Below are 26,663 nucleotides of genomic sequence, written 5' to 3'. Positions count from 1 at the left end.
GCTCCACAACTTGTTGAAAAGACTATCACTGTTGATACTCAAGCGTTGAAAGTATCCACTGAAAATGTGGCACTCTTCAACACATTTCTGAGCAGCTACGAAGCCCTAATGTCTGGGGAACTGAAGAAGGAGATGTTTACTGCTGAAGACATGTATCAGGTTGATCCAGATGATATGGAAGAAATGGATCTGAAATGGCAAATGGCCATGATCACTCTGAGGTTAAAGAAATTTCAAGACAAGACAGGCAAGCGATTGGGTCTTGGAAAAGCTGGCTTTGACAAATCTAAGCTGAGATGCTACAACTGCAAGAATCTAGGACACTTCAAGCGCGACTGTCCGTTGTTGAAAGAAGGAAACAGTGAAACTACTCCTGCTGTTAAACAAATCACTGTTGAAGAGAACAAAAACAATGCATCTCCCAGCACGCCAAAGGCTTTAGTTGTTGAAGACTATGATTGGAGTGAAGAGATCACTGAAGCAAAGGAGCAAGTCAACAAAGCCCTGATGGCCAAGATCACAGGTGAGTCATCTGCAAGGCAGTTTGAGAAGCAGACAACAGGAATCCCAACTGGAGACAATGATGCTGATAAGGGATTGAAAAGTATTCTTTCTTCAATGAAGCCTGGTGATCAAGCTGAAAAGGATGCTGCTACAGAGACATCTGAGAAAGGGAAGGATAAAGTTCAAGCTACAGCCATGAAAGCAGATTCATCAAAAGAAAAGGCTGACAAGGACTTGGTAAATAGTATTCCACTCAGTTTTAAAGAAAAATTATGCTCCGAAGCATGCGTTGATGTCGTGGCACACTATAAATTCTTAAACCTGGAGTTTGAAAGGCAAAAAGACAAAGCTTTAAAAATTAACAACGAGCTTAAACAGAATGAGGTTGCATATCAGAGAAAGTTGAACTCAACTTTGGCTGAAATGCAAACCCTTAAAGAATTTGTGTTTAGAAAAGATTTTATCATTAATGATCTTACAGAAAGATTAGAAAAAGCTTTAAATGAAAAGAACAAACTTCAAATTATAATAGATAAATGGAATGTCAGTCAAAAGGCCTTTACTGACATCAAAAATTGCCAACGACCAACGTTTGTGAAAGATGGGATTGGTTATAAGGATAGGCACGGAAATGAAAGAAAACTTTTCTTTCCGCCTCACAGCAAAAACTACGTGCCTATGCCTACTCCTCATCCCGAAAATGATCTCATAAATGAAAAGGCCTCAGTTGAACAAAATGAATTTTATGAAAATGAGACAACTGCTAACTGCTCTAAAAGCAATGCAGATTCCATTGAGTGTAAAGAAGATGTGTGCGATGATGATGGAGACTGCGGAGGGTCAAAAATAGGAATTGGTTATTCAGGCGACAGTTATTCCACCGTTAACTGGTTCGTCTGGAATTGTTCTAAAAACAATGTTAAGGATGAATGTAATAGTTTAAGTAGGTTGGATAACTGTAATGGCCAAGTGCCTAAAACTAAATCTGCGGATGACTGTAAAGGCCATGTGCCTACATTTGAGACCCGTGATCATGAACCTTATGTGTCTGAATGTCATGATTTGAATTATGCGTGTTGTGATGATAATGTTGCTTGTGAATCTCCTGTATTTGTGCCAGAATTAAAAAGGAATAGTTTTGGAAAACTCCTTACAAAGGAAATTCCCGAATTTAATCCTTCCAGAACAGGTATGACAGAATCGGAAAAGAACATTTCTGAAGATCAAGATAATGTAGATTCAAGCGTCATTACCACAGAAGACGAACAGACATCAGAAAGTTCGCATTCAGAAACCTCAACTGAAGATCAAGCAACTAGTGATGAAAGCTTCGAATGTTCAAGTTATGAAGCAAGTGAAGAACAAAATTCAAGCGAGGACAACACGTCTGAAAGCTCACTCGATTCAGACAGTGATGAAGAATATCCCGAAGATGAAAGCAGAGTGGACAAGAAAATGAAGAAAGCAGAAAGCTCAAGACTCTCATCACATACATCATCTTCTCACACCAAAAGACCCAGACATAAAAGATGTTTTCGCTGTGGTCATTTAGGACATACAGCGAAACATTGTAAAACCAAAAAGTTTCCTAAACCAGAGCATGATTTTATTACAAACGTCACGCAGCAACTAAATTATCTTAAGAAATCTGTTAAAAATCTGGTTGATTCAACTGCGTATCTTTGGAAACAAAAAGAGGTCAAAGTGGGTCAAAACCACGATAGATTCGAAATGAAACAGATCTGGGTTCCTAAATCAAACTAACCTGTATATTTGTGTATTTGTGTATATCAGAATAAACTCCAGAAATGGCTTCGAATGCTCATGGAATACATCTGGCACGTAGACAGCGGATGTTCAAGACACATGACTGGATTGAAGGAACTACTGAAAAACTTCCGCTTTATTGATGGTGACTTCGTGTCTTTTGCTGGCGACGAAAAGGGAGGAAAGATTGTTGGAGTAGGAGATGTAGTGTCCGAAGCCCTCACGCTGGAAAATGTCAACTATGTTCCTGAGCTGTGCTATAATCTCATGAGCGTTTCTCAAGTGTGTGATAAAGGAATCTCGGTGCTGTTCAATGACATGGAATGCTTGTTCCTGAAGCCCGGTTATGTTGTTCCTGCAGAAATGATCATGCTCACTGCTCCAAGACAGAACAACACATATGTGCTCAACATGAAAAACGCCAAGACAAATGACAACTTGACATGCTTAATTTCTAAAGCGTCAGAATCGGAGTCACTGCTTTGGCATAGACGACTGGGGCATGTTAACTTCAAAAATATGAATAAACTCTCTAAATTGAACTTAGTTAGAGGTCTTCCAATTAAAGAATTTCCATTTTCTGAAAAATGTATTGCATGCGCCCAGGGAAAGCAGCATAAGAAACCACACAAGTCCAAAGCAGTGAACACGATTTCTGCACCACTTCAATTGTTGCACATGGATCTTTTCGGTCCTATCAATGTTAAAAGTCTTGCTAAAAGCTCTTACTGTTTGGTTGTAACAGATGATTACTCTCGGTTTTCATGGGTATATTTTCTTGAAGCAAAGAGCGAGACAGCTGAAGTGTTAAAATCATCCATTCCCCTGATAGAGAACGTGATCAAGTTGATGTGAATGTGATCTTCAATAACTTTGAAATTCCGGAGATTGTATCAGACCCTGACCCAGTCGAAGACACTCAAGTTGAACCATTGTTTGATTCGTCTGACATTGGTTTGACTCCTTTTACCACCCGCTTATCTCCATCATCCGCTGATCCGATTCTGGCTGTAAATGAAACAAACGGTGACACTTCGCCTGAGAACACCCAAGACAATGGTGCTTCTTCTTCACAGGCTAATGTGAATGAACCAACTCAAGAAGATGATCCACCAGTAATTTATGTAGACGAACACTTCACCAACCTTCCGCAGCAAATCGAATCTCTGACAAATGCCGGATACAAAACAAATAGAAATCATCCTCTTGAAAATGTCATCGGCGCTGTAGAAGAAGGAGTACGTACTCGCGGACAGTCAGCAAGCATCAACAAGGGTCTCTTCGTAGCTTTTCTATCACAATCAGTTCCACGTGACATCGAAGACGCTATTCAAGACTCGAGCTGGGTTCAGGCAATGCAAGAAGAATTATCTCAATTCAGGAAGCTCAAAGTGTGGGAACTTGTAGGTCTACCTGAAGGAAAGTTTCCAATTGGTACTAAATGGGTCTTTCGAAACAAGATGGATGATCGTGGGGTGGTTATCAAGAACAAGGCTCGATTGGTAGTACAGGGTTTTCGACAAGAAGAAGGGATTGACTACGAAGAAGTTTTTGCTCCAGTCGCACGATTGGAGGCAATCAGGATATTCCTGGCGTACGCCTCTTATAGAAACTTCAAAGTCTTTCAAATGGATGTCAAAAGTGCGTTTCTGTACGGGAAGGTCAAGGAGGAAGTTTACGTATGTCAGCCTCCAGGGTTCGAAGATCCTCACTTCCCAGGTCGCTACTTCAAATTGGATAAAGCACTCTATGGTCTTCATCAAGCTCCACGCGCATGGTACGAGACTTTGTCCACATACTTGCTGGAATGTGGATACACCAGAGGAACGATTGACATGACTCTCTTCACCAAGAAGATAGGGGAAGATGTTATGCTGGTTCAAATCTACGTGGATGATATTATCTTCGGGTCAACCAATGAGGCTCTGTGCAGAGAATTCGAAACGATCATGAAAGCAAAGTTCGAGATGAGCATGATGGGAGAGCTGAATTTCTTCTTGGGATTAGAAGTGAAGCAAAAGGAGGACGGAATTCTTATTCATCAGGCTAAACACATTCGGGACATTCTCTCGAAGTACAACATGAATGACTGCAAAGTTGCAAGCACGCCATTCGCCTCGCAAACAGAACTCACTCTAGATCCTCAGGGAAAGCCAGTGAACAAATCCTTCTATCGCTCAATGATCGGTTCTTTGATGTACTTGACAGCCAGCAGACCTGACATCATGTGGGCAGTTTGTCTTTGTGCTCGTTTCCAAACAAATCCCAAGGAATCCCATGAAATTGCAGTAAAGCGCATCTTCCGCTATCTCAAAGGAACTCCGAAACTAGGGCTTTGGTATCCTAAAGATAGTAATTTTGATTTAATTGCATATTCTGACAGTGATCATGCAGGTTGAAAAGTAGATCGCAGATCCGTATCAGGAGGATGTCAATTTCTGGGAAACCGGTTGATTTCATGGCAAAGCAAGAAGCAAACAACAGTATCCACGTCAACCGCTCAAGCGGAATACACTGCGGCATACAGTTGCTGTTCACAAGTTCTTTGGATACAAAATCAGTTGCTGGATTACGGAATCAACATCATGAAGACTCCGATATTCATCGACAATGAAGCGTGTCTGGGAATTGTGAAGAATCCCGTGCACCACTCAAGAACCAAGCACATCGAAATTCGCATTCACGCAATTCGAGATGCTTATGAAAAGGGATACATTCAAGTGGTGCCAGTGGATACAACACAGCAACGGGCCGACATCTTCACGAAAGCGTTTGACAAAACTCGTTTTAACCAGTTGGTAACCTTGTTAGAAATGGTTAATTTCCTTGACTGGAAATGAATCTTGTGTTGATAAAAAAAAAAAAAACTTTTAATTAAAAGTAATATAATAAAGTTTTTGCTTGTTGAAAATAAAACTAGTATTGAAAGACGTCGCCCACCAAAAAGATTTTCTGGTTAAAATTTTATTTTCGGGCAAATGGACTCACGAAAATAAAAATTTTAGGGGGGATATTCAGAAAATCCTTGAAACAGATGCTTATGTCAGACTCCCGGTAGAGGAAGTGATAGAAAATTGCTAACACTTTGTCATTTCTTTGAACAGAATACAATATAAAATCAGAGTACCAAGCAACGACGTGTTGGTAGATTCAGCAACACCGACGAGTAAACTGCTATTAGGGAGCAAAACATAATGACTACACAAGAATTCTGGCTTTTCTCAGGCATTACGCACCTCAGTGGGTAACACGTTGCGGCATATGGCTTAATGGTCTTGAATCTTGCGTTGACAGATTGCCAGAGTCTGAGATTTCGGGTCTTTATATTGGTATTTCATTCGGAGGATATCATAGTTGCTCTTCTGCTGTACGGTGGTACTGACCTAGACGCTATGATATTCTTTTAATAATAAGTGCCTTAAAAAAAAAGGAGGCCAAACCCTTTCTAATAAGCGCCATTTTTGGCCAAAATCCATAATAAGCGCCATCTTTGGCCAAATCCTTTGATAGATTAGATTGGCAACTCTGCTGTACGGTGGTACTGACCTGTTCGCCGAACTATCTATCTTAACCCTCGATAGTTCCTGGAATCTCTGTTGTACGAAAGTACAGACCTGATCTCCGTTCTATCGTTGAAGAGAATGAATCCAATATACTCACCCGTTATGAGGAATCTTTGTGCATATCTTGATCGCGGGGGTATGTCCTGATGTAGGACTCACGAGGGCGTAATGATTCTATTTTCAATAGCTTGTGTGGGGGCCATCAAAGACTTGTCAATATTACCGAAAACATGATAAAACACGCTCTCCGAAGGTATGTTGAAAGAAGGATGCATGGATTTAAGCGGACAAACATACTGACAGTTTTTCTTGTGCCCTGGTTAGTAACACAATAATAATATATAAAGAATTTGGCGAGTGTTGGCAGTATGATTCTCTGCAGGTAAGTTCGGTAAGTGTCAAACATTTCAAGAAAATCTGGGTTAAATGAATCCTCGCAAAGCAAGAAATTTAAAGTTCGGAGTCAAAATGGCCCAAATTTTAGCATTACTGTAAATATTCCGAAATAAACAAGGTTTTAAACAAAAATGGGCACGTTTTTCGAGAAAGTTTGAAATCAACACGCAAAATCAAAAACAGTTTAATAAGATAAAAGGGCGGCGAACTTAAGATACCAGCGAACTTATAAGTTCGCTGGTTATCCAAAACCGTACATATATACTTTTTTTTTACCGATTGTAAATATTCAAATTTTCACTCATTACACCTTCGGTTACCATTTTCCTCTTTGTTCTTCTCCACAACTTCATCTCATATCATCATCAACACAAAATTCATCTTCAATCAAGATCTCAAGGTAAGTTTTTATGTATTGTCTATTGTTCATCCAATTAATGGTTCTCTGTTTAATAGTTTATCTTGGCAGTAATCATCGTGTAGTTCTTAGGTGGGTTTGGGTTAGTTATTGGGTTTTTGTTCTTTGTGTTGTGTTAGGAATCATGATCCTGTTCGATTTAGTTAAATGTTCAAATCCATGTTTAAAATGATATATGCTGGTTGTACAAATTTAAAGATTTGAAAAACTTCATGAGTAAAAGGATGGATATGATCTGTTGAGTTCTTGAAAGGGTTTAACAAGAAATCGTTGAAGCCAGCGATTTTAATATGGTGCCAGCGATCTTAGCGAAATTAGGTAGGGGAAGACCAAAAGTCTCGAACGCGAGTTCGAGCAACTAGCGAATAATCTGTTTCGCTCGAGTAGCGAACTAGATTAGTACCTTCGCTGGTGACTCGGCTCCGTATAAAGGACCCTGTCTTCGTTTAAATCACCAGCGAATTAAAACCCTAACCGCTATTTTGTTTAAATGGATAACTGGCAAATTTGGCAATGTCACGAGCGATGTTAGCGAAGATCACAAGTCTCGAACGCGAGTTCGAGCAACCAGCCACATGATCTAAATCGCTCGGATAGCAATATAGGTTGTGACCTTCGCTGGCAAGTCGGTTCCGAATCAAGACTGTGTCATCGCTATGTTCGCTAGCGAATTTAAATGATTATCCGGTATTTAGTGTCGATGATCAGCATCAGCGATGACCATGTCTGATCTAGCAGCGAATTTGTCATATTTTCAAAATTTTTATTTCTTTTCAATTTAAATTATCTTACCTTTGTAAATTCCATTCCCTGTACAGTTTATCGTGTAATTACCCATTCTAACTTGCCTTGTTTTCTGTGCAGTATGGTGAAAATTCTGGAATGGGATAAAACGCTCAAACACAATCAAAGCATAGATCTCGATGCAGTGCCTACTGATTTTGAAGACGTAACCAGATGGGTACGTAACAGCAGGATCGGATACGCTGTGGAGACCTCTGTTGCAGTCTACCCAATACACATTCAAGACTTCTGGCAAAACGTGAAGCTGGAATCCATCAACAACAAACCAGGGATAGTCTCAACTGTTCGTAACAAGAGAGTGGAAGTGACAGAAGACAGGATTCGTCAAGTTCTAAGGTTTCAAGACAACAGTGAAGATCCGTTAAGTCTTAGTCAAGATGATATCCTTGATGGTTTTAGAGGAATGGGATATGTTGGAGACTTCCGCAACAAGAAAGAAATCAAGAGAGGTGGACTCACCCGAGATTGGAGATTCATTGTTCATGTGATCTCTATGTGTCTAGTTCATCGAAAGGGTGGTTTTGATGGGTTAAACCTGGAATGATCGGCGGCCATGTTGAATTTATGCCTAAATCAGAAATTCAACCTGTCTGGGCTAATATTCAACTACATGCGTGAAAATGCAAACGGAGCTACGTGGGCAATCTACCCTAGATTCATTCAGATGCTCATCAACGATCAACACAAGGATCTTCCTAATGATGGAAACACTTACAAGTTTCATGTACCTACCAGCCGACAGTATACTGAAATAAAGACCAATGAATGGGTGCTGCTACATGATTGGATGTATCGAGCAGAAAGATTACCAATTGTCAAGGCTGCGTATCAGAAATACAAGGAGGGAGTTAAAGCTAAACAGCAGAAAGCTGCTCAGGCTCAGGCCGAAACAGCTGCCAGAGAAGAACGAAGCAAAGGGAAAAGAAAAGAGAAACAACCTGCTGAAGGAGAACCCCCAAAGAAGAAAAAGACAACGGAAGGTTCTGAACGTCTCATGAGTTCAGCAATAAGGGCAGCAGATTCTGAAGAGCAACGTCAGCACATCCAAGATCTAAAAGCAATTCATGTCATGCAAGAGAAGGAGAAAAGAGAGAAAAGATTAAAGCGTAAAGAAATATCTCCCTCTGAAATGCCCGAAACAATACCTGAAGAAATTCAAACAATTAATGATTTCGTTGACAACATTCTTGTTGATCCATATGAGGCCCAAGCAAGTCAAGGCCCATCAAAGGTGTCTCCGGTCAAACCCACAAGGATTTCAAAACCTCCAGTTGTTCCGCAAAGGCTCCGCCCCTTTCAAGACTTGTATGACAGATTGATCAAAGACACCGGGCCTTCAGTGGCAAAAGAAATCTGTTTATTAAAGAATCAAGTGAATGATACTAACATCCTGAGGGAAAAACTCAAAGACCAGAGGAAGAAGAACAAGGATATGACTGCGTACATGGCCAAGCAGTCCAAATTTATCAGATTCCAGCAAGCTGGTTTGGAGAAAATATACAGGATGATGCGAGGGATGTGTGAGAAAATGAAAATCGAGCCGATGTTCACGTTTGACGAAATTTTTGACTTCGATGCTTTTATTGAAGAAGAAACAGCTCGAAAAGAAAAAGAGGCTGAGGCAAAGAAAAGGCGGTTAGAATCAGTTGACAAAGTATCTGAAGGTAATGAAAGTAAAGAAGAAGAGGTAGATCGGGAAGACATGCCATCCAGGTTCATTGAATGGGGGCTCGAGGATGAAGTTCTATACGAGCAAGAAGATGGAAAAACATTCGCTCCCGAGCACCCCGAATGGTTCAAAAAGGAAAGAGAACGACTTCCTGATTTGTATCAAGTTATAAAAGTTGAAAAATCTGAGGCTACTGATAAGATTATCAGTTGGATGTATGATAATCTTAGAGGTATGTTTGTGGTAAAAAGGCGCGGTGGCGTAATTCAGTATTTTGAAACTGGATTTGATCTCTTCTCTCTCCCAAGGTGGGATCTACGAGAACTTGGGCGTCTAGATCTGCTAAATCATGAAGACAGAGGAATTGGGAGGGATTTTGAACGGATAATCGCCAAAGAATGTAACAGAGGTTTTCCGAATCACACTCCGCAGCGCCCTAGACGTAGAGTATCAAAAACCACCATCGATCCTATTACTGGCAAAGGAAAAGTGACGTGGGTGATCAACCCTGCTAAAGTTGTCACTAGAGTTAAGCTTCCAGAAGAAATCGCTGTCGCTCTCAAGGATTTCAAGAAATGGTTTTACGATAGCAAAACCGGTGAAGCTGTGATCAGGTCGAATGAAAATGTTGATATTCGCATTTTGGATCCGATGGATGTGTTCAAGTTCGGGCTCTCCGATCTCACCATGTTGAACGCTAGCCGTATTAATGTTGGAGCAGGCAATGCTAACCTTGAAGAGGCAGCGTTATTTCAACGAGCAGTAGAACGTGCCTGGAGACTGAAGAGAGATATGCTGGATGTGGTTGACAAAATAGAAAAGAGAAAAGAAAAGGATGCAAAGAAGAAAGAAGCAAGAAAGAAAAAGAAGCATGAGCGAACGAAAGAAGGGAGTTCTGCTTCAACAGCTGATCCGGCCACCACAACCTCACAATCAACACCAACACCTCCGGTCTCATCCACATATGAGACCGCTAAGGAGGACCAACCATCAAGTGAAGCTAATGTTACTCAGGAAACTCCGGAAGCACCGACGGAGACTGTTGCACCACCAGAAATGATAGTTCTTGAAGAAAATCCAACCGAGTCCGAAAATCAAGCTACTGAAAATCCAGCGGTTACTACCGAAGAATGAGAAGACAAGCACGCAACGATCTAGGGGGGATATTGTTAGAGCTTATGAGATCGTTGGTACTTGTGCTGGATTAGTTTAGATAGTAGTTTGTATGTATTTTGAATGTTTAGGGGCTTATTTTGTAATTGTCTAGAAGTTGTGATCCTGACTTGGTGTAGTTAAGATTCCAGCAAATTTATAAATTTGCTGGCAAGTCAGGAGTCTACTATATATACCCCAAGCATTGTAACTTAGCCAAGCTTTTGGCTCTTGGTTGAATCAAGTGTTGTTTACAATCATATTGTGTGCTTAAATCTGATATCCAAGGTTGTTCATTGCTTTATCTTATTGTTTGGATTCAATACAAACACTAGTAGTATTCATCAATCCATTAGCTTCATCTTCATTCTTGATCTTTCTTGACTTTTCATAGTTCAAACACTTAATCAATAGGTGTTTTGGACTAAAACAACCAACCACTGTGATCCGGATACGTTTTGGGATCTACAGGCATCAACGTTTGGGACATCCTCATGCTCAAGTTTTTAATTCTATTGTTTCTTATTGTTCTTTACCAGTTTCAGACAAATTATCAAACAATTTATGTTCTTCTTGTCAGTTGGGAAAATCTACAAAATTATCTTTGAATGATTCAACTTTTCGTAGCCATAATATTTTAGATCTTGTGTATTGTGATGTTTGGGGTCCTTCGCCTGCACCCTCCTTTAATGGTCATCGTTATTTTTTATTATGTGTTGATCATTGCACACGCTATATGTGGATTTATCCTTTAATACAAAAATCTGATGTTCTTATCACATTAACCAATTTTATCAAAATGGTCGAACGCCAATTTAACACCAAACTCAAGAGTATCCAATCCGATTGGGGGGGCGAATTTAGACCTCTTTCCAACCTCTGTCAAAACCTTGGTATTATTCATCGACGTTCTTGTCCACACACAAGCGAACAGAATGGTATTGTGGAACGTCGTCATCGTCATGTTGTCGAAACTGGTTTGTCTCTCATGGCTCAGTCTAATCTCCCTCAACGTTTCTGGCATTTTGCCTTTGAAACTGCTGTGTATCTAATTAACCGGTTGCCCTCTCGTGTCTCCTCAAACAAATCTCCTTTTGAACATGTCTTCAAACATAAACCTGATTATTCTTTCCTAAGAGTTTTTGGGTCTCAGTGTTTTCCTTATCTTCGTCCGTACAATCGTCACAAAATTGAATTTCATTCTACTCCGTGTGTCTTTCTTGGCTACAGCCCATTTCACCATGGTTATCGATGCTTTGACCCTTCTACTGAACGCATCTATATCGCCCGTCATGTTCGTTTTAATGAACATATTTTTCCTTATCAACCACCTTCTAATCCTTCTCCTTCACCAGAACCATCTTCTCCATATATTTCTATCTTTCCCAATCCACCAACCGATTTCCCTTCTGAACCGAGCCAACCATCTACTCCCATCCAGCCAACTATCCCAACTTTTGACCCCAATCCGCCATCACCACCTAATCCGCCACCATCACCACCTAATCCGCCACCTTCACCTCCTAATCCGCCACCACCACCAGTTCAAAGAACCAGACCTCCTAATCTTCGACCCAATCCTAAACAATCAAACCGATACAATCCCGCTGCTTACACCGTTTCTACTTCCACTTCTCTTCCACTTGAACCAACTAGTTTTACTATTGCTAATAAGTATGTTGAATGGCGCCATGCTATGTCGACTGAAATGAATGCGCTTTATAGAAACGGGACGTGGACACTTGTTCCTCCTGTACCTAATGCTAATATTGTTGATTGTAAATGGGTTTACCGGTTGAAAACAGATGAAAATGGTAAAATCAGCAGGTACAAAGCCAGGCTTGTTGCCAAAGGCTTTCATCAACAACATGGTGTGGATTATCATGAGACCTTCAGCCCAGTCATCAAACCTGCCACCATTCGCACTGTGTTATCTTTGGCAGTAACAAATAAATGGCCTCTAAAGCAGTTGGATATTCAAACAGCCTTTTTGCATGGTGATCTTGAGGAAACAGTTTATATGCGCCAACCTCCGGGTTTTGTGGATCCGGCGAAACCAAATCATGTGTGTTTGTTGAACAAGTCCTTATATGGCCTAAAGCAGGCTCCTCGTGCATGGTTCAAGAAACTCTCTATGGCTCTTCATCAGCTGGGGTTTTACGGGTCCAAAACAGATCCGTCACTGTTTATTCATCACTCAGCAGGCTCTCTTGTCTATTTACTTGTTTATGTTGATGATATCATCATTACAGGTAATAATTCTACAACAGTTGCACGGATCATTGAACAGCTTAATTCGCTTTTTGCTCTCACAGATATGGGTCAATTACATTATTTTCTGGGTATTGAAGTCATTCACAAAGGCCATGATCTGCTTCTCTCACAACGAAAATATATTGGTGATATTCTACAACGGGCTGGCTTGGCGGAATGCAAACCAATTTCAACTCCTATGAGCACTTCTTCTGTTCTATTACCCGATGATAGCTCCCTACTTGCTGATCCCTCTAGGTATAGACAGACAGTAGGCGCTCTTCAGTATGTCACTCTCTCTCGCCCTGATATTGCTTTTGCAGTAAACAAGGTTAGTCAGTTCATGCAAGCTCCTACTGAAAATCACTGGGCTGGAGTTAAGCGTATACTACGCTATCTGAAGGGGACACTAAGCTTGGGCTTATGGATCCGTCATACCTCTGGTTATCGACTTCAAGCATTTACGGATTCTCATTGGTCCACTAATCTTCAGGCCTTCTCAGACTCTGACTGGGCTGGTTGCCCAATCGATCGTCGATCCACGGGGGGATTTGCTATCTACTTAGGCACTAATCTGATTTCTTGGTCTGCTCGTAAACAGAAAACTGTTTCTCGTTCCTCAACAGAATCTGAATACAAAGCCATTGCAGATACAGTTGCAGAGTTAATCTGGATTAAATCTCTTCTTCGAGAACTTGGTTTGAACAGTGAAGCCCCAACACTTTGGTGTGATAATCTTGGTGCTACCTATCTTTCTGCTAATCCAGTTTTCCGTGCCCGAACAAAGCATGTTGAAGTTGACTATCATTTTGTTCGTGAACAAGTGTCTCAGGGAAAGCTCAATGTCAAGTTTATTTCAACGGATGATCAAATAGCTGATATCTTCACAAAGCCTTTATCTTCTCAGAGATTTGAGTTTCTCAGATCCAAGTTACAAATTGCTACTCGCCCTGAACTTGCGGGGGAATATTAGACTATGTTGGTTAATTATAATATAGTTTAGGGTATCTAAGTGTAATTCATAGTTCTATATATTTAGATGTAATCTTCATAATTATTCAATCAATTCAATTACCCTTTTTCACTACGTTGATTGTGCGTTGCTGTGGATACGAATATTTTTTTCACCCACGTTGCATAGTGGGTGTTATCGAAGTAAACTAACCTTCAGAGCAGTTTGCTTGGTCAATAATTCTTCGCTTTGGTTTACATATAGCAAACCCGCTAGCTTTGTAGTACAAGTTTTCTAGGAAAAATACACCTACATAACATATTAAAGTATTTACTTGTACCTAATTTCAATTATGTCTTATCACTAAGTATTTATTACTAACTATTTAACATTTTATTTAATCAACCCATATAATACATGAGTTTCTATCATAGCATATTTATTATATCTAATAGGTATCTATTTGCATTTTGAAAGAAATATTGCAGGCCCATGTGGTATTCACTGGTCTCACAGTTTACGCTTATCAGAGAAGACAATCCCAACCCCATTTATCAGCACTTTGGTTTGACAGATGGGTTTATTAACAAAAAATTATTCTGGCGGCTTATAATGTTTTAACGAACCACTTGGTTTGGTAGGGAAGTCCGCGCTTCGCGTCGGGTGTAAAATACGACCACATTACTCTTGGGTTTAGTATTTTACAGTCTTACACTCCCATCAAAATCAAGATGTTTCGGTTAATATCAAGTTGACGGCCATCTTTAATATTGGATTCAAAACTTTAAAACTTTAGCTAGGTTTGGTTGGCTAACCTTAACCAATATTTGTTAACAAGGATTTATATAGGGGAAAGTGAATATGGGGCTGTTACACACCTAAGCTTAGGTGTAAAACCACTCAAAACTACGTAGTTTTGATTTAAAACCCTAAAAATTAAAACTATAACACACTTTTTACTACTCTTTTAAGCTATTAATGTTTCTTATTAACAGTTCATCGATTTCAATTTCTTCCACCATAACAGTTCATCGAATTCGACATATATTTCACTTTTTACTCCAATTCCATCACAAATCATAATTTAATATTTAGTCTTTTGGGTTGTACTCCTACAAAAAAGGTTACAAATTTTGAATACATTAGTTTTCCTTTCTTCTGAATATTGAGTTTTACTAATCATTTTGTTTGATTTGATCAGACCGAAATCAAAGAAGTATTAAATAAAGAATACATTAATTTATAACCGATTAGTTTTAGCATATGTATATGGGGTTCTCAGCTCTTGGCAACGGTGTCTAAGAGATTGAAGAAAATAATAACTTAAAAATATTATAGATGGAAGGAAATATTTGATGAAAGGTAAGATATTAAAAAAGCAAAACGAAACAGGGGATGTACTGTAGGCAAGGAGAAGAACTGTGAATTACTTAAAAAGAGGAGTAAAAAAAATGTGTTATAGTTTTAATTTTTTGGGTTTTAAATCAAAACTACGTAGTTTTGAGTGGTTTCACACCTAAGCTTAGGTGTGTAACAGCCCCATATTCACTTTCCCCATTTATATATTCAAGCTCAAAGCATTATTATTTCCTCTGCTTGTTTCAAAAATGATGTAAAGCATCATCAATTTCAATTTACACCATTGGGACCATTAAGCAATATGTATAGCATCATTAAAATGAGTAACACAAGCATTCAGTGTAGACTAGAAATCTCCGTAACTATATGTTGAACTAAAAAATGACATAAACAAATAAATAATGCCAAAGTAAAAGACATTATTTAACAATCTGTTGAACTCAAAAAATCAGTGCCACAGGTTAACTTAACACACCTGTGAAGAACGGTCGGAGGAGGACGGCTGTCGGCTGGAGTGGAGGAGGACGGCCGGAGCGGCTGGAGGGGGACGGCCGGAGCGAGCGGAGATGGTCGCTGAGGGTGGAGGCGCCGCTGTCTGCTGCTGTTGTTTTTTGTTATGGGTTTGTTTTGTTAACCCTAAATGGGTTTTACATTAAAGAAAAAAAAATTAGAATAGAAATAAAAAAACGGAAAAAAAAGTTTAACAATTGCCTCAAACAGGATTCGAACCCGGGTAACAACGGAATAATAACACGCACTAACCAGTGGGGCAGTGGACAACAAAAGCATTTTGTTTATGGTTCCCAATATATTTTACTTATGGTTTCTTTTCAGTTTGTTATATATATTTGCACTAAAAATTAAAAACCGAATGGGTTCCTGGAAACCCGATGTTTGTTAATAGGTCCGCCCCTGAATCCGGTAACAATTTTACATCATTTCAAACCGCTTAACCAACATCAAAATGAAGAGGGAAAAAACCCGAAGCATTGGCTTAACACATATTACTGTCGTCGTAATCTACCTACATATACATACATATTAATAGTGAGAACAAATATCTTTTAGAAGCTACACATGCATATTAACCTCATACATTTACTTTTCTCATTTATTTATGGTCAAAATCAATACTTTCGGTCCTTCAAACAGAAATGACACCCATTGTAAGCTTGTGCTTCAAGGAGAGAGAGAATCACAGATGATCCTAGTGAAGGTTGCCAATGCTGACGAGTTACTCGCGACAAATAATTGCTACCAAAGAAAATAAAATAAAATAAAGATATTGATTAAAGAACTTGTTTATCTTTATTCATACGTATCCTTATAATTATTTATTTAAGGGTTATTGGATTTTATCACCCGCAACTATCGACCCTTGGCCGCTGCCACCTCCAATTAACACTTTGACGCCCGACACCTCCAACTTGACTTTCAGTTTGTGTTGGCACCACTCTGTTAACTTTGCACTAACTTGGTTAGTTTTTTTTGCTGACGTGACTTGTTTTTTATAAGGTGTTATGGTGAGTGGAAATATATATAATTATTCTAATCCCCAATTTCATTTCAATTATTCAACTTTCTCCCATCCTAAACCCTACATTTCACCCCCAAATTTCATCCCTTTGACTTCAAATTTTCTCAAATTTCATGACCCTGAAACTGTTTTAGCCATTATTCCGATTTGGGTATCTGATTTCTTCATCAATTAATGGAAACAACCGGTGTGAGTGTTGACACAACCACTTCTGATGCATCCATAAGTAATAATGTCAATAATACTAATCGTGGTTGCAAAAGTAGCTAGGCGCTCCCTAGTCGGATTCGGGAGTACTCGGGAGGTACTCGGCCTAGGCGGAGATTACTCGGGGAGTAATGGGCCTAGGTGAACGGTACTCGGGCCTCGGCAACCTACCTTGTAGCGAGTACACGGGGAGTACTCGGAGCCTAGACGGGACTTTTACAACCATGATACTAATAACCCACCTTCTTCAAACCTATGTTCTAGGTGTATCTATGGCCATTCTTGGGGTTTAACAGTAGCTGCCTCTGCATCCACAGTGTTGATAAAATGAAGTAGAAATGAACACCAACAATCACGACGGCAGTCCCCACTTACAACCACCGCAGCAGCAGCGCCGCCCACGCGGCTTCGCTGCGGCGGCGATATCAAATACCACCGTAACCACACCAACCACCACCAATCCAAGAACCACTAGAAAGGAGATAGAGAAGGAAAAAGAACGAACCAAGCTTCGTGAACGCCACCGTCGAGCCATCACCAGCCATATGCTCATCGGTCTTCGCCAGTACGGCAACCTCCCAATACCTGCACGTGCCGACATGAACGACGTACTCGCTGCCCTTGCTCGTGGCCCACCCCAGGTTTTTAAGTAGACTGAACCATTTATGTATATCACTTTCACGATTCGAACATATGCTTCAACTGGCCTTGATTCGATGAGAAAACAAATGCTTATGAGGAAATTAGGGTTCGTATATGATCTCTTGTGTTATAAAGGAAGGAGATGAAGGTGCTTGACACGTATTCGCCACATAATCCTGTCCACATAATCAAGACGACAAGACTGTGACACGCAGGATCAAAAACTAACTCAGTTAGTAATGAGTTAACAGATTGGTGCCCGCACAAACTAAAAGTCAAGTTGGAGGTGTCGGGTATCAAAGTGTTAGTTGGGGGTGGCAACGGCCAAAGGCCGATAGTTGGGGGTGATAAAATCCAATAACCCTTTATTTAAAGTAGTTAACTGAGAAGATGTTTAACATAGAAAATTGTAATTGTAACTGAAATCAACTCAAATGTTTAGATGGAAAGAAACATCACAAAATATTTCTTTTTAATCTCAACGCACAATTAGCACCAGGATGAACAACAAGGGCTAAAAAAAACTACATCATCACAATTTCCTGCACATTTCAACAGTCCATTTTACAAAATCAAGGCTACCAGAAGTATTGTTGAAATGACAAAAAAAAATACCAATCCACTCCATGATTCAGATTTCTGCTTCGTTTTTAACGCGCTTCAGGAACGCGACAAAACCCCTTTTGAGCTGCATATACCAAACCAAGATGGTAAAACGAAAGTCTAGAGTTATAGCATGAGTTCTTTCCTAGTTTCTGTTTTTTTTTTTTTTTTTTTTTTTTTTTTTTTTGTGACCCATCTTTAATGAACAACAATATTGTTTCTCTATACTGAAATAATGGCACAAATGTCGTCGGAAAACTATGCATTTTGTGAAAATACATGTATGAAAACAAACCTAGGGACAGTGCCACGTCGCCGTGGGTCGTATTCTATCGCTTGCCTTAGAGCTCTTGCGAAAGCTTTGAATGTTGCCTCAATTATATGGTGAGAATTTTTCCCAGCAAGCTGCATTCATATGTAAGGGTCAATCTTGGTTTCAACCCAATTAGTTATGGAAAGGTCAATCTTGGTTGTGTTTAATCTAAAACTGGTCAAAGAAAGATTTCAGTCAAAAAGAAGACGGGTCATTTTGTTCGAACAAAATAATATTGTTCCATTTTGATGCAATAATATTGTTTTTGTGATCAGAAAAAAATTGACAAAACAGGTCTTGTCGTGTTTAACAGATCAGAGACGACACGATTAATACAAGTATAAAACATGAATACGACTTGTTTAACTACTTTATACCTCATGAATATAACCCAGTTGGCCAGTTATATGTTTTATGTACCAAGTGGGAGAAACGGTGGAACCTAGCCTCCTAATTTTAATTATTTTAAAAAAAGTATAAAATTACATAGTGTACTCATTCTTGTCTTAAAGTCAGGAATTGCCAGCCTGTACCCGGGCTGTTTTGACCAGTACAAAAGAAGCATATCTAACCCGCTTGGCCGCTAAAGTTTACCCCAGAAAGAAAAATAAATGCCAGTGTGAGCATTTGTTCATTATTACCTGCCGGATGTGAAGTGTCATTCCAGATGTATTAACCATTGACTGGAAGAAATGCTCTACAAGCTTTTGTTAACAAAAAAAATGTCAGTACATTGTAGCCTCTTGATATTACGTTAGAAAGTAATTTATTATCTGACTAACTTTACTACTTATTGCGCAGATTATAACCAACAAAAGCATCATTTTGACACTAATAATGTGCAAAAGCATCACGAATAAAAAAAAAAAAAAAACATGTAGTAAATCTAAAGAGAAATGATCACCTGTGTGTCATATGTTCCAACTCTCTCCGTGGGAATTTGCAAGTCATAACTTAAGTGTGGCCGTCCAGATAAATCCTAGAAAAACAATTGATATAAACGATTTGCACAATACGTTTAAACTGAATCTATACTCTGAATGCAACAAGGTCATTGAAACTTACCAGTGTAACATGTACCAATGCTTCATCAAGGGGAGCCGTGAAGTCACCAAAGCGGTTAATTCCTTTCCTATCACCAAGCGCGTTCAACAAAGCCTGGTGACCACATGAGACAACGCCTTTAATGACATCATGTGCACATAATAATAACATTCCTTGACAAATTATGAAGATATGTGTTGTAAAATCACACACCGTTCCAATGGCAAGGCCAACATCTTCATTGGTGTGGTGGTCATCAATGTGAGTATCCCCAGCAGCCTTCACATGCACATCGAATAATCCATGGGAAGCAAGTTGCTGATACAAAAGAACAACATTGATCTTATCAAGTAAGAAATTATCAAAAATCATCGTTGTAAAAGTCCCGCCTAGGCTCCGAGTACTCGCTACAAGGTAGGCTGCCGAGGCCCGATTACTGTTTGCCTAGGCTGATTACTCCCCGAGTAATCTCCGCCTAGGCCAAGTACTCTCAAATCCGACTAGGGAGCGCTTAGCGACTTTTGCAACCATATCTAAAGGTAGTGGCAGACCTACCTTATAATAAGGGGTAGCCTCCGCTACCCTTTACGCTCCGACGGTAGTGTAAATTTTGGAAAAATTTTACGTTTTTGACGTTTTTTCAATTTCGTTACCATTTTTTGTAAACGTTACCCTGCAAGAATTTTCTAGATCCGCCACTATGTAAAGGGCAGGGCAGGGCAGGGCAGAGCTACACTAAGACAGGTGAGAAGTGATAGACAAGAAGCAGCCGCAATTATAAAGGCTGAAATATACTAACATCTAACATGTGATCAAGAAACGGAATCCCAGTGCTGCTATCCGGTGAACCAACACCATCCAGATTCAACTCCACCACCACATTGGTTTCATTCGTAACCCTCTTCACCGACCCAATCCGATCTCTAACTGAAAATTCACAGCGTCAATCAAGTCAAACAACAGAGAACAAAAATTACCAAAACCTACCAGTGTCCATAGGAGAATCAAGGGCCTTGATGGCGCTACTACAGATTGTTGATTTCTGATGATTGATTGAAGCGAGTGGCTGCTTGATTGAAGGAAGAAGAACAACCCTAGGGATAGGGTTTAGTAGATTTGAATTGGTGCGTAGTATAACACAGGGGTGGGGGGGCACAGAGACCTCCATTAGAGAGAGAGAGAGAGAGAGAGGCGATGGGAGAATTTAATTATAGGAAGGATTTGGATGGAATTGGTGTTCCAGAGTTTCTTAATTTTTTTTAACTGCTTGATAGAATCAATTCCGGGCATTTTTTGGACATTCATGCGACAAACGGAGAGAGTAATTCGAGTTAACCATCAATTCAGAGGAAAACACGATAAGGCAATAACCCACTCGTCCGTAGGTACAACAGTGAAATTATTGGTAAAACCCGTTTGGCTCAAAGATCCAACCCATATCTCCCAGGGTATCCTATCATTAACCACTCGTGTCTCACTCTGCATCAAGTGAGAGTTTCCCTCCAGTTTTTATTAAGTTTTACCTTTTGATTAACTGAAATAATATTATGGCTGGTACTTATAATTCAAAGTGTGTTTACATAAGATTAAGATGTTTTATGTTAAAAATGTATAATAGTAAAATTGTATCTTTCTTTTCTTTTCCTCACAACTCGGGAACACATAAAATGCTTAATTTCCTTTCGTTTCCTTTTTTTTTTCATTAAACTCGAGAACACGAATATAATCACATTTTTCTTTCCATTCACTTATAATTCCCCTTCCTTTCTCTTCTATCATTAAATGAAACTCGGGAACACAACGTTAGGGTGTTTGGTTAGCTCACATCCACAAGTGGCACCTGCCTTAGGTTGCATTACTTGCATTTGTATCGAAAGTTGAAATTGAATTCAAACCCCATGCAATTTTTTCAGGATATTCTAACCCTGTTTAAATTAGTCATCAGTTTAGTTTTACGGTTGTTTTTCTTCTCTACTTTTTAACCGCTTAGATTCACAAATTTCAAACCATAAAAACAGTTTGGTTCTTCTTGGTTTATACCAAAAACCAGTCGCATGAACGGCGTGGGGAGGACCGGTTGGATCGCCAATGAATCCTTTGAACAAAGTTTGGAGATCAGAACTTTGATTTGGGCGCATGTTGCGGTGGTTCTCAATGTAGTCCATATTTTATTTCTACGGGGTTATTTTCTTCTCACAATACACATCCAATACTTTCGTCTATTAAAAAAAAATCCAATACTTTCCTGATGCTATATCAAAATTTAATGGGCCGTCCACAAATAAAAAGATCAAAATTATACTTCGATAGATTTTCTACTTTTCAAATTGCCACTTTTTTTCTAAAAACAAATATACTTACGTATCACTATTGTTTTTTGGTTTCGAAATTTTATAAATCTTACCGTTTCTGATTATTTTTCCAAGTTTGACCTAACTAGGAATAACCTAAAGAAAAAAAGCTTCTAAATTGTAACCAACTAGGTGATGCCCCGCTCGCGTTGCAGGGCGATAGCCGAATAATTCTCAATCAATTAAAAAAACACTATTATAGTTTTGTTAGGAAAAAAAAAAACTAAAACGATGACAAGACCGTAGTTCTGAGCACAGGGCAAAACTGTAGTTTGTCAGGATTAATGAGCGAGTGTTAGACAACTCCTTGACATGGAAAAAAATTAAATCCAGTCAACCAATTAAAAAAACAATTTTATAGTTTTGCTAAAAAAAACTAAAACGATAGCAATAATGTAATTTGAACTGAGGGTAAAGTTGTATTTGTTGACTTGGGTAAAATCGTAATTCGCCAAAAGTTAAAGTGATGGCAATACTATAAATTTGAACCGGAGACAAAATCGTAATATAACTATGCACTAAGGATAAAATCGTAATTTTAAGCTGGGGACAAAACTATATTTTTAATTTGAACTCGGGCAAAATCAAAATTTTGAAATGATGGCAAAATCGTAATTTAAATTGGGGGGCAAAAGCATACTTTTATTTTGAACCAATCAAAAACATAATTTTAAACTTAAGGCGAAATCATAATTGTTGAAAGAAAATGCGAAATCGTCATTTTTAGTTTGGGCAAAAGCAAAAATTTATTTTGAACCGGGGCCAAAATTGTAGCTGTAATATGGGGAAAAATTATAATTTTGAACCGAGGGCAAAATCATAATTTAGAGCGAGGGACAAAAACGTAATTTTATTTTGAAGTGGGGACGAAAACATAATTTTATTTTAAATCAAGGACGAAATCGTAATTTTAAAACGAATATAAAATGATAAAACTGATGGTCGAATAGGGGAGTGCCACACAGCTGTGTTGCACTATTCCCCTATCTACCTTTTGTATATGTTGAGAACACAGCTGTGTGGCACTATTCCCCTATCTACCTTTTGTATATGTTGAGAATGAGAATAGTGTAAGTTATTCTGAGTGTCGGTAACGTATGAGTTCCATGATCAAATAAATAACCGATTTCAACCACAATAATAATTTAATTAACCCAACAAATACTGATCAAATTCCCGTCGCAACATGTCACACCCTGAAACATCAGAGCTGGCGTGACTGGACTGGACTGGTATCTTCATTGCACAGCGGAAGCAAATAAGCTAAGACTTCTAGAAAATGAACGCCGCTAAGTACTCGAACTCCCATGGGTTCTCCTATTCCAACCGTTCCATAGTTTGAAAAATTTAACCTGAGAAAGAACATGCGAAAAAGTCAACATAAAGTTGAGCGAGTTCATAGTTTGTTTTGAAAAAGATTTAAAACGAATCTTTTTGATAACCGGTTTAAAAGTTATTGAGAAAATATAGTAAAATCATTTTCTCGGCATGATATATGAAAGTTGTGAGTTTAGCCCACGAGAGTCTTTGTAAGCAGGACCAACTCGTCCTCTTACTTGTACATAAGTTGAAAACGTTACCAATGTTTGTAAAACCATGTATTTGTGAGTTTGTGTCAAATGAATCTTAAAGACATTTGAAAGTTTAGGTATCGAAATCCGGTATGTAAAGCGTCAATGAACATGTTGATCATTAATGTGTAGCTAGGACATTAATATGTGTGTCGACATAGGAAGCCACCAACCCGTAAGCGATTTAGTACTGGTCCACCTGGCGAGGGTAACAAAGGAAACTCCATGTGGTCACACAAGGACTCGTGAGTGGGGCTCGCCTTGTACCCGATAGATCTACCCCCTTTGTTCCGTGGTCTTAAACAAGATTAATGATGCTTTATGTATCAGCCTATTTGCACGTGATCTACTAATTCATTTCGTAGCTTAACCATACCAAGGTAACATGTATTTCCTCCCGAGGGTTGTAAAACCGAAACGTTAAAAAGAAAAGGAGGATATGAACACATCGGGTTGTCTCGTTTTTCGTACGCAGACCAACCCAGTCCCGTTGATGTAGCTAGGACATTACCGTCTCTAGTCATGAAAATCATGCACGTTTCGTAAATACGCATGTGTTTTGTAAAACCGGTATGTTTAGTATAAATCGTTCGTGAACCATTTGAGTTCCTTGAAATCCATTCGTAACATGGTTTAGAAATATGAGTTTTCGTTTATCGAAAAATTGTTTACCTTTGCAAAACTTGCATGTCTTTCCACCCCCGAAAACATTTGTAAAAACGTAAAACTAGGAAAAAGTGGGGGTTATGAACTCACCTTGACATTCCTGTGCAAAGCTAGCATAACGTGATTCCGTGATGTCATTCCAAGAATGTAAACTCGCTAGCGTGCAACTAAAGCATCCCTAATCAAGGAATAATTATAAGTTTCTAACTAGACGTAGCTAAACTACGTGTCCGAGCTCTACCGAATCGTTAACTAAATGACTCTATGGTAGTGTTATCTTGACTTAGAATAACCAATCTATGGTTATTTGATCCCGTTTATAATCGGGATAATACTAAGTCCCAAAATGACTTACTTTTCGAATAATTAGGATACATATATTTATATATATAAATATAAATATACTTACGAAGTCATGTTAGTTGTCGCGAATAGAAATACGTAGGTGGATAGAGGTACGTGTCGTGTTTAGTTTAGACGTTTGTAACGGGTAATTTTTATAAGAATATTCGAAGTCGCGACACTCAAAATAAATATAAATAATTATATTTATGTTATATATTTTCCGAACACTAGACTTTTGAAATACGATTTCCTAATAGTTGACGTTAGGAATAAATATAAAACATTATATTTATTTTATAAAATATTTCCAAGTTTTGGGCGTTTGAAATAAATAAAATACGGTTCGAGTGTTAGTGGTTTAAAATAAACGTAGGTAACATTTATTTCATATGAGTTTTCGTTAACTCGTAAACGTCGCCAAAATAAGTAATACACTTCATATTTGATCTTATAAGAAAACTCGAATTTTTTTTATAAGTGTCGTTTTTGGAATAAAAATACGTTTCTAGTTTCGGATTTTTATGAGAAACGGACAGAGTTTTCTCTGTTTTTGGATGATCCCGACAATCAAAGTGTCGATATTTTTATCAAAATTCAACAATATTTCAATCAAACAATATATGTATATGATTTTCGCCAAAATACGCCAAAAATTAAACGTATATAATAACTAAATAAACGATGGTTCGAGCTCGGTCGCGTAAACTAAAAATCTACGAATCTATATATAAAGTTTAACGCATCGTTAAAACTTTACCAGGTCTTTCGTTGACTTCTGTTAACCGCCTGTTGACTGGTGTTGACCCGAGTTGACTGGTGTTGACCCGAGTTGACTCGGGTGTTGACCGAGTCAACCAGGTTGACTCGGCTGACCCGTTAACTGAGTTGACTCGAACCCAAGCCGAGACCTGACTTGCACCAAACATGAACTGAAGTCTGACATGGGTTAGCCTGACCCAAAACTCCCGAATAGGGATGGCAATCAAACCCGAACCCGTTGGGTAAACCCAAAACCCGACACATTTGGGACGGGTTTGGGGTCGGTTAATCGGGTTTGGGACGGGTTTGGGAATAGTTTTTATTTTTTTCGCGGGTTTGGGACAGGTTTGAGATTTAGTGATATACCCGTTTACCCGATAAAGTGTACCCGTTTACCCGACCCAATTACCCGATATAATTTGTTTTATATTATTAAATATGTATATATATGATACATCCATTTTTTACACATATAGGTATTCTACTCCGTATACATTGTAGTTATTTGATATATATTGTTATAATGACAATACAAAATGTAACCGGTTAGTAGTTACCCGATAGGTACCCAATGGGTTTTGAGATGAGTATACCTAACAAGTAATCTTTTTAAATTAACGGGTTTACCCGAAACCCGCAGGTATACCCGATACCCGATGGGTATTTACCCGCTAGAAACCCGACGGGTTTTGGAACGGGTTTGGGACAAGCTTATCTAACCGGGTTTGGGTTTGGGTGTCACACCCCAACCGATGGCGGAATCATCGGGGCATGGCACTGAGCGAAACAGATTGTCCAGAAGTTTCCATAACAACTATCATTACCATTCAATTTATATAATACGTCCCATACCGTACCTCAAATAGCAAACAAATTATTACAGATAACATCTAGTCAAATATTCTGTTCCGACAACTCAGATTTAAATATAAATATTGTTTATCTATGTCTAGAGACTCGATCTGCAAGATCTACAGACAACTATGCTCTAAACTCTTATTCTAGCTTAGCCTTCCTAGTAGATAAGCATCTTAAATACATGTCACGTACGTTAAAATAAAGTCAATACATAAAATGTAAAGGTGAGCATACAAGTTTGATAATAGCATATAGAGTTCGAAATAGTTTACGCATAACCAGCACGTACACATAGGAAAATGAAGCATGTTAATTATCGACATGGATCTATCGATACCAATGACTGCGGGTTGACTGCCCGAGGCAGTTCGCAATACATGATTACCACCGTAATCCATGCAAGTAATTGTCCTTAACAACCCCCGTGTGAACGGGTGCTGAGTCCGAACTATAGTACTATCGTCGTTAAGGCAGGTAGACAGCATTCCACGTGTAAACATAACAAAGCATTCATTAGTCAAGTAATACATGCGGTAACGGTTAGCGTTTACAGAAATTGAGTAGTGTGTTCGATTGTGATTTAGAATAAGTAACGTATGTAACACCCAAAAGTGCTAAAACAAAAAGGGTTCGAGTACACTCACAGTGATTGATGGATTGAAGGGAGCACTTGAGAGTAGGGTTAGCCTGAATAGTTCGATATCAAAACGATAAGCAACGCGTAAAACGGAAAACAAGTGTTGGAGGGTCGGACAGCTGGTCGATCGGACGGTTGTCCGATCGAACGGGTTGACCGTTCGGATTGGCATTCCGTTCGGACAGCCTATCCGGTCGGTCGGTAGGCCGATCGGATGGCTGTTCGAGTGGATTGTTTCTTCCTTTGAGAAGGATGTGTTTGCATATGATGGTTTTGACTTTTGAAGTCTTCGT

At 39.0% G+C, this 26,663-nt stretch overlaps 1 protein-coding gene across 2 annotated transcripts; it reads right to left on the bottom strand.

Moving 5' to 3' along the window:
* Positions 1-17,614: 17,614 nt before the first annotated feature.
* Positions 17,615-20,409, bottom strand: LOC110908327 (imidazoleglycerol-phosphate dehydratase 2, chloroplastic). Of its 2 annotated transcripts, XM_022153249.2 has the most exons (9): positions 20,171-20,409; positions 19,983-20,110; positions 19,397-19,501; positions 19,205-19,297; positions 19,044-19,118; positions 18,781-18,843; positions 18,122-18,231; positions 17,839-17,911; positions 17,615-17,765 (listed from the first exon to the last, which is right to left on the bottom strand). In XM_022153249.2, the coding sequence occupies exons 1-8, from the start codon at positions 20,349-20,351 to the stop codon at positions 17,884-17,886; spliced, it is 783 nt and encodes a 260-aa protein (XP_022008941.1). In that variant the 5' UTR covers positions 20,352-20,409; the 3' UTR covers positions 17,615-17,765; positions 17,839-17,883. The 2 variants fall into 2 exon arrangements, with proteins under 2 accessions (XP_022008941.1, XP_022008940.1); XM_022153248.2 differs by having other exon boundaries at positions 17,617-17,911; positions 20,171-20,408.
* Positions 20,410-26,663: the final 6,254 nt, after the last annotated feature.

This window comes from Helianthus annuus, chromosome 14 (assembly GCF_002127325.2).
Source record: "Helianthus annuus cultivar XRQ/B chromosome 14, HanXRQr2.0-SUNRISE, whole genome shotgun sequence".
Lineage (NCBI taxonomy): Eukaryota > Viridiplantae > Streptophyta > Magnoliopsida > Asterales > Asteraceae > Helianthus > Helianthus annuus.
The sequence above is the reverse complement of the archived record's forward strand: the minus strand, read 5'-3'. Positions and strand labels throughout refer to the sequence as shown.